Source organism: Phycomyces blakesleeanus (assembly GCF_001638985.1).
Source record: "Phycomyces blakesleeanus NRRL 1555(-) unplaced genomic scaffold PHYBLscaffold_21, whole genome shotgun sequence".
Classification (NCBI taxonomy): Eukaryota; Fungi; Mucoromycota; class Mucoromycetes; order Mucorales; family Phycomycetaceae; genus Phycomyces; species Phycomyces blakesleeanus.
Genome location: NW_017265154.1, coordinates 178559 through 196452, shown reverse-complemented (window position 1 = coordinate 196452; position 17894 = coordinate 178559). Strand labels below are relative to the sequence as shown.

Below are 17894 nucleotides of genomic sequence, written 5' to 3'. Positions count from 1 at the left end.
AGACAAAAGTACATTTTAACTACAGATTTTACATTTTTAGTAAATGTAGATTGCAATTGATGACTATTAAAAGTCAGAGGTAAAAGAGAGAAAAATATCTAAACTTTTTGCTGGGAGGATAAAATATGTTAAGACAATTTGAAAAAAAATAATGTATTACAAGAAAAAAAAAATTATAAGTCTGCAAGAGAACCAAGTGACAGTTTTGGGCCGCGGTTAAGCTCTGGCCACACTACATATGTTGTTGCTGTTGTTGTTATTGTGTTTATAGTCGCGTCCGACTTCACCAAACCAACTAATTCTTTGACATCTGCCAGGTGAACTACCATTGGCTTCATTTGCCCATTGTTGATTGCTGGTATACTATTTACCAAACGAACTGCATAAACATTGACAAGGACAAGCGGCCACCTCTTGTTGTTGAGCTTGTGCTCAAAGAAAACGACGACATTCCCAAAGAAATCCTTGTAGACTGGAGAGTAGCTTTGCCCAATGTTGCGGTTCTCATCAACCTGAACCTGAAGTCTGACGTTATGTGCCTCTCTTACACAATTATGGTCGAGTGCAGAGTCAATAACACAACCATTTACAAATGCCTTACGGCTTGTTTTAATGGCTGCTTTAATCATACTACACTCTTCCCCCTTTGATTCGTAGAACTTTTGAAGAAGCTCTGGAAGACAAGAAATGCCTCCAAAACTATCAACAATCGTTCTGTTCCTCAAAGGCCCCCAGAACTCAATGTCAGAATCAGTACCAAAATTACTACCTTCTCGGTCAATTGGCCAACCAGCAGAGGGATCGTCATACTGAAGGAGAGTTGTTGCTGTTACTGTTGCTGTTGTCGTTATTTAATTTTCAACTCTCATCTGTCGAATCTGTGTCAAGCCAAGCATGATGTTGCCAGCGTTGATTCCAATTGCCGAATTACTTTTTATTGCTCGCGAGTATTCCCCAATCGCCCTCTCGACAGATCGTGCACTATACGCTCTGGGGGGACCATACGCTTCTATCATTGCGGGATAGTGCTGCAGGAGGTGCTGGTTGATCGTAAAGACCTTGAGCTGGACCTCTCCTTTAGCTAGCGAGGCTTCCAGATACGCATTCCATGCGACGAGATTTCTAAAAAAAAAGATAAGTTAACACAAGTTATAAAATAATAATATTAATTATAATTAAAGCTTACGTTTTGATCAAGGTTTTCTCCTCTGCTGATAACTCCCAGCTCATGAGTAGGTTGCATGTCTGCACCAGGTCAAGCAATGCCTTACGGGCAGCTTGGTCACGGACACGCTCTGCCACAAGCGTGGGGATAACAAACAAAATGAAGTCAGCCCAGTCCACAGCCCGGAAGTACCCTGATCTTGTTGCGATGTTGATCCATGCACCGTGGAAAGATGTCGGAATACTTCTTCTGGTTGACACCATGGCAGTACCAATTTCTTTCTGAGCAGCAAGGGAGAGAGAGAGGATGATCTTTTCCATACTTGCCACACACGAGCCCCCAGACCTGTTTGCCAATGCCGTGACAAATGCCGTGCATTTCATCCAATGCAAAGAAGAACGGACCAGAGAAGGAACCCAGTAAGGAGAAGGGAGATTGGCCAGTTAACCCTTTTTTGCTGGATGAGGCCACCTCATCAAAGTGCTTGAAACTTTCCGGTGTGCGCATGGTGATGGCAGATGGCATTCGGAAATATTGGCCATGGCCAGGAGATTGACCCACAACGTGGCAGATGCGGCAGCCATCCTTACTCATATGGCCCACATGACAAGCCATCTTTCCCAGAGCTGGGATGTCGCCAGTTGTCATTAGTACATGGACTTTTGCACTAATATCTCTAGATGGTGTCTTCACAACCATTCCACCGGCTTGGAGAACCCGAAGTTCTTTCAGAACAGGCTCCAGGAATGACCAGAAGTCGGCGGGTGCTTTGGGACCAGGGATGATCGCGACTTGGATCATACGGCTGCGCTCGTAGCGGATCATTGGGGGAAGGTTGAGGTTGGTAACGTGGACAATGGTTACCGAACCTGGAACACTATGGGGAGCAAACCCATCAACAGACAGCGAAATGGCGATGTCGTTTTCACCCGAGAAAAGATGCTTCTTTGACTGGTATGCCTGTCCGTCAAAGACATCGGAAATGCTGCCATCAGCCTTTTGCGTATGATTGTGGCGATACAGCATCTCTTTTCTGGTGCGGTCGTTGGCCAAAGCAACTGCAAGCTGTCTACCCAGAGGAAGCTGTATCATTGTGCTGGCAGGAATTGGATTCTCACCAGCGATGTGATCGAACAATGATTTGCAATAAACATGCAAACATGCTTAAGAGGGTTGGTATAGATTTCACCAGATGCCATCAAAATTGGGCATCCATTGCAAGAGTCAGTCATCTCTGGAAAGACCGTCAAAGGAGGCAATTGTAAGTAACTATCCACTGCAGTGTAAAGTAGTATATTTAATATTGGAAGTATATGATGTATTTGACTGTTTATAACCAATAAAAATGATGTATAAAATGTAATGTCTATCATAACAGCCAATAAAAGTGATATATAAAATGTAATTGTGTAGTGTAATAACCAATAAAAACGATAAATAAAAAATATATCCATTTGAGAAACCAATAAAAATGTATTTTTATAAAATACACTACAGTGCAATTATGTCTTATCCAATAAAAACAATGATTAAGCAAGAAATATTTAAAAGAATCTAAATTAAAAGAATAATGAATTAGTAGTAACCAATGGCATATAATATTTCAACTATACTTAAAGAAGTTTTGTCCAATTGAAAGACAAATATTAGCAAAAGAAAAGGTTATCAATATATTAATAGAATCTTAAAACTACCGGTAAGCGGAGATGTATTAAAATGCACATGAACTCAGGGTTGGAAAAAAGGGGGGACACAAAACGCGCCCTGGCTTCCCCTCCGGAACCACCTGTGAAACCACCTCTAAAACTCCTATTTTTTTTGGCGTAGTGTCAAGTCTAAACTTAGGGTTACTAATTGAATATATAGGATTTGTTTTTCGTATAAGACAGTATTTTATTATTAAGTTTCTCAAATACAGACTATAGCTCTTAAAATAACGAGATTTACGTGCCTGGGGAGAGATAGATAAACACAAAATGTGGGGACAAAGTAGTAAAGCTAATGCGCATATTAGGTGCTCACGGAATCAGTTATTGATATAAAATTTCCTATTGATTACTTTACTAAACACCATATTTAGGATAGCGCTAATTACCAAGTATAGGTGCTAATTACGTAATTTTAAGTCGGTGCTGTAATCAGTACTACACTCAAGAGATATGACCTTGTTTGAACATATAGCATATTAAAATCGATTGTTTTCCCATTTCTTGTTAAAGAAGTACAAAATATACTGCTCGGAACAATATATTTTATTTACAGTAATGTATTGTATGCTTCTCTAAAAAATACTAGCTTTAATATATATAAAAAAGCCTAGAAAATGAGATAATATAGTAAAAACAAGATGATTCTTACACGCAGTGTCGATAGGAATTATGGAAATCACCATATATGGGTATTAATTTTTTTTTTCCCCTGGTAGAGAGCAGGGGAAAAATTCACGGACTTTAAAGCGAAATAGCCTTTTTTGAATTTTGGAAATCACTATATATGGTGTTTAGTAAAGTAATCAATAGGAAATTTTATATCAATAACTGATTCCGTGAGCACCTAATGAATATATTGTGTTTTTTTCAGGACACGTCATTTTGCCCTGAAGGATTAGAGAAAGACACCGGGTCTCGGGCATGTAGTCACAACTGATTAGTCCGGGTAGATAGAAATGTCGTGCCTCCACAAAGAAATGTCGTTCCCGTAAGATTGCTATTTTTTTTAAAAAAAAGGGGGGGACACAGCAACTATGCATTAAATATATTTTTTTATTTAGTTGAGCTTGAAAATATTCCATCAACTCTTGTAAGGGTTCGTGTTACCAAAAAAGGAAGCTCTGGTAAAAACCACCTATTGTTGTTTTTATTTTTTTTATTTATTTTTTCATTATTTTTCTTAATCAAATCTTTCAATGTCTCATAAAATTGTTAAGCAAGCTCCTAAAAAGAGTGCTGAACTTTCAGATTATATGAAAGGCAAGATTGTCGGTGCCTATGACTTTGGAATTTCCATGGCAAAGATTGCGCGCGAATATGATTTACCCTATACAACGGTGACAACGACTATTGAGAGAATGAAGAAAACGGGTACCGCTACTTGTAAATCTCGTGAAGGAAGACCTACTCTCTTAAATGATCGTGATTTGAGAGTTCTGGGAAATATTGTGCGGAATAATCCATCCGCAACCTTAGATATGATTACGGCTGCAATCCAAGAATCTTCAGGTGTACCAATTAAGAGGGATGCTGTTCGCAATAACTTGAAAAAACTTGGTTTACGGTCTTGTTCTGCTCCAAATAAGTCTTCTTCACGAAAAGGCGCATCAAAAACAGATTAAATCTTGCAATAAATGCTTGTCATTCCAATCAGCAGTAAAATTAGGTAATATAGAGTGAATACACTATAGAAAACAAAAAGGGCAGTTTTAGTGAGATTGTTGCAAGTTTCCCGAGGTCAAGTGTGTTTTGTAGTGGAATTTTAATAAACACCAATCTTTCTTTTATACATTCCCCTTTTTACCCCACCATGTTTTTGCAGTCAATGCAAAACACCTTTTTCCCAACTTCTTCAACCATTACAGAAATAAAGCTAATAAAATTATTCAAATCTAATGGCTTACCATTCGGTAACAAACACCCCCTGAATTCAGGTTACATCCTACTTCATATTGAGACTACCGACGTCTACAAAGATCTCGAGAATTCTTATAAATACGATCGATTCGAAGGACTTGTAACGTTGACGTGTCTAGCATATACTGAGTTTAATATGCCTAAGATTTACTCAATAAACAATATCTGGGCATACTTTGAACGTAAGCTGAGAGATAAAAGGATAAAGTAAAAGAATACACAATTGTTGGATTGCACTTTTCAAGATTAATAGAAGAAAATACCCAAAAAAGAAAGAGTGATGGAAATGCATTGCATGGCAATGTCAGATCGAATCAAAGAACTTGGGACAAAGTGGATCATATATTCACTATTAAATCCTCGAACTAATTATATATTTATATTGATAGGATTAATATCTTATAACTGTTTCAGAAATCTAAATATAAGTAAAGATAGTTAAAATCTGTAAAAATAAAAGCTATATATATATATATATAAAAAGAATACTAACTCTATGTCCATGTATATGCTGGGGGGTAGAAGTCTAGTGCTTAATTTTCTATAAAGAAAAAACTAAAGAAAAATAAGCACAATAATTCATTTTCTTTATTCTCTTGAGGTTTGCTTGCTAAGAAACTATAGAATTACTATACTTCTAATAAATATATATGGTGTATAATAGTTATCAAATTAATGAAATATATTTATTTTGTGGTTCAGTCCATAACTTTTATCAGCTATTCCTACGGGAAAGTATGTGTGTCTAAGGGTGTATTTCTTTTAATTTTCCCAGGGTTTTGCGTGGAAGTGTATTTTACAAAAAAAAAAAGAATCCTCTGCTAAAAGCACCATTTCTTTGCTATAGTGTATTGTAATAAATTAAAGCATTTTTCTTACAAGATATAAATTACAACACAGGGGAGATTATAATATTTTCTTTAGGTAAATATCCAATAATTGTAGCCGCAATTAGACACCCAATGGAACTAATAGATGCAATAACGAGGATTAAATAAAGCATAATATCTGAATTATTACAAATAAAAGTAAAAAAACCCAAAGCAGCAAGAATAGGGCTAAGAATCCAAGCCAGTACAAGCCATTCTGTTATGCTGTGGCTACTGTAATCTGCCCATATTCCAATTAGTAAAAATACTACAATGCCTGTAAATGTAGAAAGGATGACCACTTCTTCATTGCTCTCAAACTTATTAGTCGATTCCCCTAGGAGTTTACGCTCTTCTTCAGTTAATGTAAGGACTTTGCTGTTAAGAAACATGTTCTCGCGCCCGTCATTCTTGATACTAAAGGCCATCGTTTGTTTGTGGAGGGCAATTAGAGAACCTGTCTGAAGAACCGACATTGAAGTGTATATGATAATAATAACCTTGGCCCATCTGTCCCCATCTATGTCCATGCATTCGATTGTGGTAAAGAATAGCTGTCCGATAGTAACAAGTATTTCGACATATGATGTTTCATCCATATTATGGGCTGTTTCAAGCTGATCTATCATACTGTCCGACATATAGCGGAACACCTTTGGCAATATTTCTGCTTGATTTTTACAAGCTGCACCTGGGCCAGTAACAGATATTTCGTTGGTCACACGGCTGGACAGCATATATATAGTTGGTTTGACATTGTTGAATCCAATAGTAACTGAGCGGTTTAGGATACAACCTTTCGTTTTCTTTGCTTGCTCAGGACCAATTACATGTAGAAATGCTGCCAGATATGGTGCATTGTCGTATTCTTTAATATCAATGTTTTTGTTTTTTGCATCTTGGACCAATCGATCTCTTAGCCGGGAAATCTCCAAATGAAGTTCTTGTGCATCAGTGCTCTCGGTGTTCTCTTCTTCATCCTTCTCACATTCTGATGCGGAGGCTTTGATCAAAAGCAATGAGTCTGATGAAGCTTTATTGTTTGGATAGTGAGAATCACCGTCTTTCTTCTCTGTTGCTTTATCGCTATTTTCATCGTCGTAGCTTTTCAACAAGAATGTGTATTGAGAGATCCCGAGTATTTTGTCTCCATTAAAAGATTTGTACATGGATTCTATTGCTGTGCCAATTCCACTGGAAGGGTATAAAAGCGCTAAAAGTCGCCGAAAAATAGTAGAGAAGCCTGAAACGCCTGTTCTAGGTCGAATGGTTACAATATGTGTCATATACCCGAGTAGGACAGTCCGCAGAATCGAAACTACGGGTAGTTTACTGGTGAACTTAACATCGTCTTGTTCTATTGGTGGAGCATAGCATTTAGGAATAAAAGCCAACAAAACTATGTATAGAATGAAACGTAATCTTTGTAAAAGCATTGTATAGACATAAGTAGCCAGAAATAAAGTGTATGTAGGGAGAGTGACGAAAAATTGTTGGATAGAATTGCTAGAGAAATAGACAAAGACATTAATTGTAATAAACTGTAATAACATTTATATATTACTCTTATGGGCTTAAGGTTAAAACCAAAGGCTTGGCTCTCAAATAATAAAATATTACTAAACCCAGAGTGTATGGGATATAATTATAGAATAGTGAGGCTTTGGATCTATTGAGATATTCAATTGCTTTAAACCAATATGTAAAGCACACGATCACTTTCATTGTATATATGCTTGTGCTTAAAATCTCATTGGAGATATGAAAAAGCAATTTCATTGGCAGTTGATTACTATTATTTTATAGTCGAACGAGGAATAAGCTATATAACAATATATGCATTGATGCACAAATCGAAGCTTATTTTGAATTTAGAAACAATAGCTATACAGATAATTTAAGTGAATATAAAAGACGTAGTAAGTTTGATCGGGATCTATTATACTCGTCAAAGAGAATCTTCTAGATGTTTTTGTATTCTTCTTTCAAAGCCTTTCAGTGCAAATTGAGGATATTATATAAGCGTAATGTGCTTTTTCGATAGCAAGAATAAATGGGAAAATATAAGAAAATACCCTTTGTTCTTTTGTGTGAATCTATATATAAGCACGTACTTATATTTTTCTATGCTCTTATTAGCATTAAGAATAAATTATAATATCAATAGAGAATCCCTTACTAAGTGTTACAGCTTTAAAATTTGTAGGTTTCAGAATACAAATGATTGTCTTTGTTTGCTTCAAATATTCCAGATTTAATCCAACTGTATTTCTGTTAATGGTCTGCGTATAGTTAAACTTTTCACTTGCAGTAATGTTTGGCATATTGTGCTTTCATTAATAATTAACTGTATGTGAACTACTAGTGAAAACAGAGTACACTTCTAGAATTATTTTTCTTTAAAATATCATTTGCTTAGGTATTTGCTATAAAAGTAAAAGCTGTGTATTGGGTTTAGGTTGGGTTGGGTTTATCTTTCAAGATATAAATTAAATTATATGTATATTATTATTATTATTATTCTGGCATGTATCCAGTAATTGTAGCAGCAATGAGACACCCAAAGGAAAGCATCGATATGATAGGAACTGCCATCGTAAGCACAAGATTATCCCAATGCCCAAGAGATGCAACAGCCTGATTAAATATAGCAATAAGACAAGGGCTAAGGATCCAGGATATTACCAGCCATTCTGTTACACTGTGGATGCTGTAATCCGCCCACACGCCAATCGCCAGGGATACTATTATTCCAAAAAGGATTCCGTACAGTGTCAGATTTACATTTTGATCCAAGTCGATTATAATTTTGCGAAAGATTTCCCGATCCTCTTCAGTTAAAAGACGCTTTTCATACGTGTCCACTAGTTGTTTGTCTTCCTCATCCTTGATACTAAAGGCTGTTGTTTGCTTGTGTAGGACTAGGAGCGAGACGGTCTGAAGGGCTGCCGTTGCTGTGTATATAATAAGGACAACCTTGATCCACCTGTCTCCGTCTAAGTTTAGGCATTCAAGTGTGGTAAAGAATATCTGGCCAATTGTGACAAATAACTCGACATAGGATGTATTATCTGTATTATAGGCTGTTTCGAGCTGGTTTATCATATCAATCGACATGTATCGCAAGGAAGTTGGGTGTATTTTCCCTTGACTTTCGCAGATTGCGCCTGGTCCAAGTACAGAGATTTCTTTGGTTTTGCACCTGTCTCCGATGTACATATTTGATGTTTTATTGTCGAACCCGATGGTTACCGAACCACTTAAGATGCAATGTCTTGTTTTCCTTGAATTTTCCGGTCCAATTACATGCAAAAATGCTGCCAGATGAGGCGAATTGTCCCACTCGTCAATCTTGATTCTCTCTATTTTCATAGCCTTGACTAGTCGTTCTCTTAATTTGGAAACCTTTAAGCAAAGTGTTTGAGATTCTGTCAACCTTGTGCTGTCCACCTGATTTTTCTCGCCCTCTGGCGTGGATATTTTGGGTAAAAGCGGTGTGTGTGGTGAATTTGTATTTTCTGCCATTATACCGTTGCCTTCTTTTGCTTTTTGCTCTTTTTCTTCTTGTTCCTCTTTTTCGTATCTTTTCAACAAGTGGCTGTACTGGCTGATTCCGAGTATTTTATCAGCATAGAATAATTTGTACATAGAATATATCGATGTGCCTATTCCACCGGTAGGGTATATAAAGGCTATTATACGTCGATGAAGAGTAGGGAAATCTGTGATTCCGGTTCTAGGTCGAACAGTTACGACGTGAATCATGTAGACAAGCAAGACAGCTCTCAGAATCGAGAATATTGCCAGTCCACTAGCTGATATAGTGTATTCTTGCTGTATTGGCGGAGCACGACATTTGGATACAAAGATCGATACTATAATACATAAAATGAACTGTAATCTTTGTAGAAACATTATACAGGCCCAAATAATTGTAGGTAAAGTCTATACATATATATATATATGTGTGTGTGTGTGTGTATAGATATAAAGAGAGAGAGAAAAGGATGAAATTAAGACCCATCCTGTTACATTTATTACATTTTGTGTTATTGTTTTTTTTTTACTTTACATCAACAACAATGATACCTATATATGTATATATTTACTCTTAGAGGCTTGGTATGAAACTTTAAAGGCTTAGCAATTAAATGATGATGATGATGATGATGATGATGATGTTAATCAATTTGAAGTGCGTGCAATATCATTCGATAGGCTAAACATACTTTTATACGATAATATTGTGCTTTAATTCACTTATTGTTTTTGTTTCTATACAATATACACAGCATATAATACAGTTTCTATACAGTGTTTATGTATGTATTTATGTGTTTGTATACTCAAACCCCCCTTTTTTTCTGTCATTTGAAACTGTGGGTATATATTAGAAATATTGTTAGTGACATATTAGCGAGAGAGAGAGAGAGAGAGAGAGAGAAAGGGGCTTAAGATTAGTTACTTACACAAGACCATGTGCTTTTGGCTTGGGTATACTTCCGAAACTTCTCTTGATCTCAAGAACAATAGCCACTAGAATATTTGACCTGAAAAGAAGAAAGTTACAGACACTTGTGGATTATTTGACGTATAAGGCGTAGTAACTATGGTTTAAACATGTGTAATTATTAACAAATAAAAACAGTTGGATATTATATACAATGCCCTTTAACATATATATATATATATACATACCATTATAATGGGTAGGAAAAACTACAGATTTTCTTCTTCTTTTTATTATGAAATTAAAAAGAGTGTACGTTCACTAATATTGTCTTACTGCTCTGAATATTGAATAGCAGGATGATATCGAATCTCTGTACTTTCAAGAGATTATATCTTGTTAGAATAAAATAAGAATGGAATTATTCAGACAGTGGAAGCCCGAAGATTTCCTATAACAATCTTTGAGTTATAGAGAAATAAGGTGAACTTTGTAAAAAAAAATGAAAGAAATTGTTGATATTTATACTATTCTATCAGTTATGTTAAGTAGCTACACACTACAGCAGCTGCGGTATATGTCTAACATACTACTGAGGTTTGTATGAAAGGTATTGATGCAGCAATGTGGAAGAATACTTTGGCCTAGGATTGAGATTCCGATAAGCCTGAGCTCCTAACAGTGTAATCAACGCTGAACTTCATCTAATTTTCTCTTGTAGCTCCACCTACAGATCACACAATAGGCTGATTAAGAAATGAAATTGGAGAGATAGTGGAAAGGGTGGGGCTTCAATCACATGTATAGTTTGTACTGTTTATTTGTTTATTTGTAGTTAAAGACATCCCAAATTATAAAATACTGCTTTATAAATTCCCTTTCTTCGTCTCGTTCTATCTCTCGATATTTGTCTCCTTTGACTTGCAAGTAAAGCAAATCGTAGATCAAGCAGTCACTGCAACTCTAATCAAACCTGATACTTATGTCCACTGTGTGTACATCTATAAATCTATACACACACACACATATATATATATACATATTTTTAAGATAAAAAATTATTACTTTTGTCTTTATCGCTGTTAGATTACATTTGCCTTTTATATATATTTATTTATATATCCTCTTCTCTCCTTTTCTTTTCTTTTCCTCTATTTTTTTTTTGTAATGTCAAGTAAAAAGTCGAAAGCAAAGCAAACCCCTAGTGTTGTTGCTGCGGCGTCTCCAGCTCCCCCTCCTACTGGAGCATCCAAAAAAACCGGAAGCTCGAATTCCAAACGGATCGTAAAGAATGGCAATGCTTCTTCGAATGCAACACCTAAATCTGAAGATTCGCCAGAAAAGAAATCTCTGTTTGGAGACTGGACCGGAAAGACCCCGGTCTCGCTTCTTCACGAACACTGTCAAAAGCAAGGCTGGGAGAAGGCCGTTTTTGAGATGGTCAAGCGCAAACAAGGGTTTATCGGTATTGTGCAGCTCAGCAAACGCAACAAAAAGACGGCTCAGATGGAAACCGTTTCGCTCAGTCCTCCGGATCCTTATTTACCAACCTCGATCGAAGCTCGACATCTTGCTGCAACCTATGCACTTCATCGCATCAACTCACACATGCCAATGTACCGAGTGCTTCCTCCCCAGTACCGCGATTACTGGCACACGTTTGATCAACTAAAGACAGCTTCTAATCAGTGGCAGTACTCGCCCGATCCGTTTACAGCCCAACCGCCATCGAGTCTTGCAAAGTCGAAAACGGGTGTCGATCGACGATTGGTAAAAGAACATGCAAGTGCAGCCGTTCCAATGCCAAATCGTCCTCAAGATCAACAACAGAATTCTAGTGAAGAATTTCGATCGAATTCAACTTCGACTAATAGCAATAACAATAACAATAAGTATCAGCAACCGAAACCAAAAGAAATGGATGAAAAGATGCGAAAGTATTGGGAGAGCTTACCTGCCGTGCACATGAGTGCAGAGAACAGAACGTTGGTTGAAAACGTAGTCAAGAGATCGAATACAGTTTACGAGCCACTCAAGAAACCACTGCCTGAAAATGTTCGTCAGGACATCAGCCATGGTCTGGTTCGGATGGGATTTCGAAAAGCTCATGTGGAGGAAGCATTGGAATATTGTGGAGACATGGGTGCTGCGCTCGATTGGCTATGTATGATAATACTAATAATAATAATAATAAAAAAAGGAATCCAATTTATTGTTTTCTATATTAAAGATAGAGAGAAAAAAAAGTGATATTGAAAGTGAAAAAGAAGCGAAAATATAGATGGATTTGACTAAAAGAAGGTTATTGGTTTATATAGGCCTTCATGTACCTGAGGATGGTAAATATTTATATAGTTTTGTAGTAAAATTTAATTTATATTTTGGTTATGATTTTGATTTTGATTTTGATTCAATTTATCAACCAAATATATAATACCTAAAAAAAAATGTATATATAGATCTTCCTGCCAATTTTATGCACGCCAACTACAACCCCACCATGACTACCATTTCGCATACCACACAATCACTGGGTAGAGACTGGCTTTTGAAAAGCATGACAGCCATTGGTTATCCGGCCGCCCTGTGTGAGGACATGATGCGCCTGACCAACGACGACGACGCAAAGGCACTCGAGCTGCTCCAGTGGCGCCTTCATCATGGCGATGAACCTTTGCCGACCATCGACGATCCCGACCTGTGCGACCCTGACGATCTGGAGTCGCTTCGTCAAGAGGAAGCCATGTCGCTTGAGGCAATCTATGCCTCGAGATACCAAACCAAGACGACTGCCAAAGACGGACGTGTGTACCACCGTATCGAACTCACGGTTCAGACCGGAAAGCAACGTGTTCCGCTCTTTTTGGACTGCATTGTGCCCAAGGACTCGATGTACCCCCAGTCCCTTCCGATCTTTGTTATCGAGTGCGACGCCTTGCCGGCCTACCTCAAGCTGGCCATGATCAAAGGTCTGGTCGAAGAGGGAGAAAAGAGCCTGGGATTCCCATTGGTGTACATGTGTGCCGAGTGGCTTTCCGAGAATGCTGACCGGATAGTGTCTCACCCTCCCAAGCTTCGGGAGATTACCGAACAGATGACAGGTCCTGCAAAGGCTAGCTGGAACCAAAAGAATAACGGCACAAGGCACAATGGTGGCGGAAGGTCACGTAACGGCGGTGCTCAGCGTACACCCAACAAGGCACTGTCGGAGGAACTTAAGAAGGCACTGGAGGCTCTTCACCAGTCGCCAGAGTACAGTGTGTTTCAAAAGGTCCGGTCTCGTTTGCCAGCCCATGACTTTAAGGCCAAGGTTGTCAAGACGGTCTTGGATAACCAAGTGACGATCGTGAGTGGAGAGACTGGTTGTGGTAAGACAACCCAGGTTCCACAGTTTATTTTAGATGAAGAAATTGAAAACGGGCGTGGCTCGGTGTGCAGCATATTGTGCACCCAACCCAGAAAAATTTCTGCCATTGGTGTAGCAGGTAAACCTAATAAGTATATATAAAAAAAATTAGATTGAATTGGATTTGTGTATCCTAAATCCATCAACTAGACCATTTCTTTCATATCCTCCTTGTGTCTTTATGTACACACCTATATTTCTATTTCTATTATCAAAACCTAATTTCCTAATTTGTGTAGAGCGTGTGGCTTCCGAGAGATGTGAAAAGATTGGAACCACTGTTGGTTATGCCATTCGTGGTGAGACAAAGGTAATGTGTATATACTTGTGAATGTGAATCTTGATGTCTTTTTTTTTATTGATTTATATATACATTTATTTAGGTGTCTTCAAAAACCCAATTACAATTCTGTACTACTGGTGTTTTGCTTCGACGTTTACAAGGAGATCCTTCTCTGGCTGGAATCAGTCATGTTATGATTGATGAAGTGCACGAACGCTCAGGTAAATAATGTATTTATACAAGATGTTTAACCAAATGACTAACATTCACCTGTATGTTTATATATATATATATATATATATATATATATATAGTTGATAGTGATTTCTTACTTATTATCTTACGTCAAGTTCTCAAGAAACGTAAAGATCTCAAGGTGGTTCTCATGAGTGCGACAATTAATCAAAAATTATTTTCTGGCAAGTGAATTTCTTTATTTATTTATTTTTGCTGTGAATTACAGAAAAAACAACAACAACAACAACAACGAAACAGTATATTTATTTCCATTTGGTTCTTGTTTTCTTGTAGATTATTTCAATGGTGCTCCTGCTATTGAAATTCCTGGCTTTACTCATCCAGTAGAAGATTTGTAAGTACTTTATTGATTGCATTAACATTTATGTATCATTTGTATTGACTTTTGGATAATATGTACTGTTTTTTTTAAAAAAAAAAAAAGATACCTTGAGAATATCATCAGTATGACATCCTTTGTCTCTAAACTTCCAATGCCAAGACAGGACGCCAAAGAGGACCGATCGGGAGAATGGGCCAATTGGCAGCTGGCTCTTCTGGACGAAGGTTACGATGCCCAGACGGTCCGTACACTGGCAAAGTACAGAAACCAAGACAAAATCGATTATGAGCTGGTGGCCAACACAGTCCGGTATATTGTTGAAAATGAGACGATCAAGATCGACAATGGTGCAGAACCAGCAGTGCTGATCTTCATGCCTGGTAAGTCCATACATATAACTTTATACATAAAAAGAAACTTCTTTATTGTATTTTCTTCCTAAAATAGAATAAGCAATGATTGAATGGGTTGAATGACCAACAACAACAAGAGAGAGAGAGAGAGAGAGAGAGAGAGACTGGGGTGGCGGTTGTTTATTTAACAAGTAAACAAAGAAAGAGGAAGAATTATACAACTCAACTCATCAAGCATTATGTTGCTGATTTTTATAGGTGCTATGGAAATCAAACGCTGTGTTGAGGCTCTTCAACAAACCTTGCCTCGCTCTAGCTCATCGTCCTATGAAATTTTGCCACTTCATGCAAACCTTTCGCCTCAGGAACAGACCCGGGTATTCAAGCAGGTTCCTGCGGACGTGTGCAAGATTGTGGTGGCGACCAATGTGGCCGAGACGTCTATTACGATTGAGGGAGTTGTGTACGTGATTGATTCCGGGCGGGTCAAGGAGACCCAGTTTGACGCGGCGAACAACATGATGCATCTGGTCGAAACCTGGGCGTCGCGGGCGTCGTGTAAGCAGCGCCGAGGACGTGCGGGCCGTACCCGGCCAGGTAAATGCTTCAAGCTGTTCACGCGCGACTGCGAAGACAAGAAGATGCGGCCGCAGCAGGTGCCCGAGCTGTTGCGCACACCCTTGGAGCAGCTCTGTCTCCAGGTCAAGTCGATGGGCGAGAACGATGTCAGGGCGTTCCTTAGAGAAGCAATCGATCCTCCTTCGGTTGCCGCGCTCGACAGTGCCATCAAGACCCTGAGGGCAGTAGATGCCATTGACAGCTCTGATAACGGAGACTTGACGGCATTAGGAAAACACATGGTAAAATTGATTATTATTATTTAAAAAAAATTATATATTCAAATATTAAAATCTATTAATATGTATTTACTTGTAGGCCATGATCCCAGCCGATTTACGTATCAGTAAGATGCTATTGTTTGGCTCCATATTCCGATGCCTTGATCCTGTCCTGACATTGGCTGCAACCATGTCTCTCAAGAGTCCTTTTATATCCCCCGGAGATAGACGAGAAGAAGCCAGACAGTAAGACTTGAGATAAAACAATAATATATATATATATATGTATATTCAATGAATAATAATAATAATAATAATAATAATAGGGCTCGTGAACGGTTCTTGTGTGCAAAGAGTGACTGGTTGACGGACATGCGTGCATTTGATGCGTGGCAGGACACTATCCAGAACAAGGGTATGCGAGAGGCACGGGTGTTTTGTGAAGAGAATTTTGTGTCTTTTCCTACGATGAATGAGATCCAGAACCTGCGCCGCCAGTACGCAGATGCACTCCAGGATATTGGATTCTATGACCGATCTCAGAAAGAACATTATAATGCCAATGCTGAGAATACCAACCTTATCAAGAGTATTCTTTTTGGTGGTTTGAACCCAAACTTGGCCAAGATTAGACTGCCGGACACCAAGTATGACAAGGTCCTGGCTGGTGCTGTAGAACGAGAAAAAGAAGCTAGAGAAATCAAGTTTTACACAAAGGACGATGGTAAGTATTATTATTGTTGTTGTAAATTTTTCTTGTAGTGAGTCTGTATTGTGTCGAGTGAGAGTAAGATAGATAGAGAGAGAGGGGGAGGGGGGAGGGGACTTGACCGGTTAATCGGCTTAGATTGCTTTTTTTTTTCTTTATATAAAAAATTATATTTACTCATTCAATCAATCATATACTTGAACTGAAACCAAAAACGCATACTAAAATGTATTATGATATAGGTCGTGTGTTTCTTCACCCGTCTTCGATTCTGTTCAGTAACAATAATTACACGGCTTCGTTCTTGACCTACTTTTCGCGTATGACTACCTCAAAGACGTTTATTCGCGACGGCACAGAGATTCCGTCGTTTGCGGTCCTGTTCTTTGGTGGTCATGTCGATGTGGATCATATGGGTAGAGGACTTAAGGTGGGAGATGACGGGTGGGTCAAGTTTAGAGCGTGGGCTCGTATTGGTGTACTTGTCAATCAGCTCAAGCGGCTATTGAATGTCGAGTTGGATGAGAAGATTCAGAATCCAAGTGAAGATGGTAAGTTTTTGTCTTTCTTTCTTTTTTCTATTTTAAGAAAGAAGTAATAATAATAGAAGAGGAAGATGTTCAAAATGTATAAAATATTGATTCGTTTATCTGTTTTCTATAGTTGGTTCAAGTGCTGTTGTTCAAGCAATGGTAGCATTGATCACAAACGATGGTGTATAGAATATCATTTAATATAGATATCGATATCTGAGTGTGTGTGTGTGGGTATTGCTTTTGTTTCAATTATTATTTATTATTTTAGACACAACAAAATAGATATATAAAAAATATATAGATACATTATGTGTGTGAATGAAGAAAGGTGGCATAATTACAGTAAGAAACAAAGGATGGGAATGTTATAATTATTAGGTATTATTTTTTTGGTATTTTTTTTTTTTGCTGGAGTGGATTTGGAGGGGTGAAATTGTGAAATATAACACTATTCTTCTTCTTCTTCTTCTTTTGCTTATTATCATTCTTTATGTTTAGTATTTAAAAAGAATAGTGTGGCTGTACAAGAATAAGATAGAAAGAAGTAAAGAAGTAAAGAAGTATATGATATTGTGAGTGAGCAAGTATGTGTATGTATGTTTGTATGTATGTTTGTATGTATGTGTGTGTATGTTTAAATATAATATAAATATAATAAGAAAAAGAAAGTTTAGATGCAGATCTCACAGGCAGTTTGTGAAATTACACAAGGTTTTTGCTGTTCGGGAGCTGGTTTGGTTAGCTGTTTCTCAACTTGTTCTGTTTCTCGTCTCCATTCTGCCTTGAGCGTGAGTAGTTCGTACATGTCTGTGTAGGATAGTTTGGCTACCTCTTGTGCTGTACGGTCTGCAATAGAGACAATTGATAAGGTATTGATATAAAGGTTAGTTTCACTTGATTTCATTTCATTAAATTAGCCGTATTGATTACCATATTCTTCATTGGCAAAGGTACTTATGAATTCTACATCACACGAAAAACGAACTTTTTTGTGACATCGTTCTGTGGACATTCTTTGTGATTCTTTGTGATTTATTTTATATTATTATTATTATTTGAGCTGTTGATTTCTATTGGT

At 37.7% G+C, this 17894-nt stretch overlaps 6 protein-coding genes across 6 annotated transcripts; 2 read left to right on the top strand and 4 right to left on the bottom strand.

Annotated features, from left to right (window-relative positions):
- Nucleotides 1-173: 173 nt before the first annotated feature.
- PHYBLDRAFT_188264 (hypothetical protein) lies at nt 174-1919 on the bottom strand (the record flags this gene model as incomplete). The annotated part of the gene is made up of 4 exons (XM_018439475.1): nt 1488-1919; nt 1187-1414; nt 932-1122; nt 174-838 (listed from the first exon to the last, which is right to left on the bottom strand). Exons 1-4 carry the CDS (start codon nt 1862-1864, stop codon nt 174-176), a joined length of 1461 nt encoding a protein of 486 aa, XP_018287525.1. The 5' UTR covers nt 1865-1919.
- A 2765-nt stretch (nt 1920-4684) lies between these two features.
- On the top strand, nt 4685-5233 carry PHYBLDRAFT_66295 (hypothetical protein; the record flags this gene model as incomplete). Its single annotated transcript, XM_018441621.1, has 2 exons — nt 4685-4973; nt 5181-5233. 2 exons carry the CDS (start codon nt 4685-4687, stop codon nt 5231-5233), a joined length of 342 nt encoding a protein of 113 aa, XP_018287524.1.
- Nucleotides 5234-5680: 447 nt separating this feature from the next.
- PHYBLDRAFT_66296 (hypothetical protein) lies at nt 5681-7984 on the bottom strand (the record flags this gene model as incomplete). Its single annotated transcript, XM_018441622.1, has 2 exons — nt 5681-7059; nt 7840-7984. The coding sequence occupies 2 exons, from the start codon at nt 7982-7984 to the stop codon at nt 5681-5683; spliced, it is 1524 nt and encodes a 507-aa protein (XP_018287523.1).
- Nucleotides 7985-8177: 193 nt separating this feature from the next.
- Nucleotides 8178-10361, bottom strand: PHYBLDRAFT_172120 (hypothetical protein; the record flags this gene model as incomplete). The annotated part of the gene is made up of 3 exons (XM_018436738.1): nt 8178-9535; nt 10130-10196; nt 10359-10361. 3 exons carry the CDS (start codon nt 10359-10361, stop codon nt 8178-8180), a joined length of 1428 nt encoding a protein of 475 aa, XP_018287522.1.
- Nucleotides 10362-11364: 1003 nt separating this feature from the next.
- PHYBLDRAFT_96113 (hypothetical protein) lies at nt 11365-16821 on the top strand (the record flags this gene model as incomplete). The annotated part of the gene is made up of 12 exons (XM_018443953.1): nt 11365-11865; nt 11941-12274; nt 12429-12449; nt 12570-13595; nt 13756-13826; nt 13900-14020; nt 14114-14222; nt 14482-14759; nt 14991-15592; nt 15669-15817; nt 15898-16295; nt 16523-16821. Coding segments are annotated over 12 exons (3909 nt in total), but the record flags the coding sequence as incomplete, so codon positions are not given.
- A 665-nt stretch (nt 16822-17486) lies between these two features.
- PHYBLDRAFT_149269 (hypothetical protein) lies at nt 17487-17828 on the bottom strand (the record flags this gene model as incomplete). Its single annotated transcript, XM_018432245.1, has 2 exons — nt 17487-17662; nt 17747-17828. 2 exons carry the CDS (start codon nt 17826-17828, stop codon nt 17487-17489), a joined length of 258 nt encoding a protein of 85 aa, XP_018287520.1.
- Between the last annotated feature and the right edge of the window lie 66 nt (nt 17829-17894).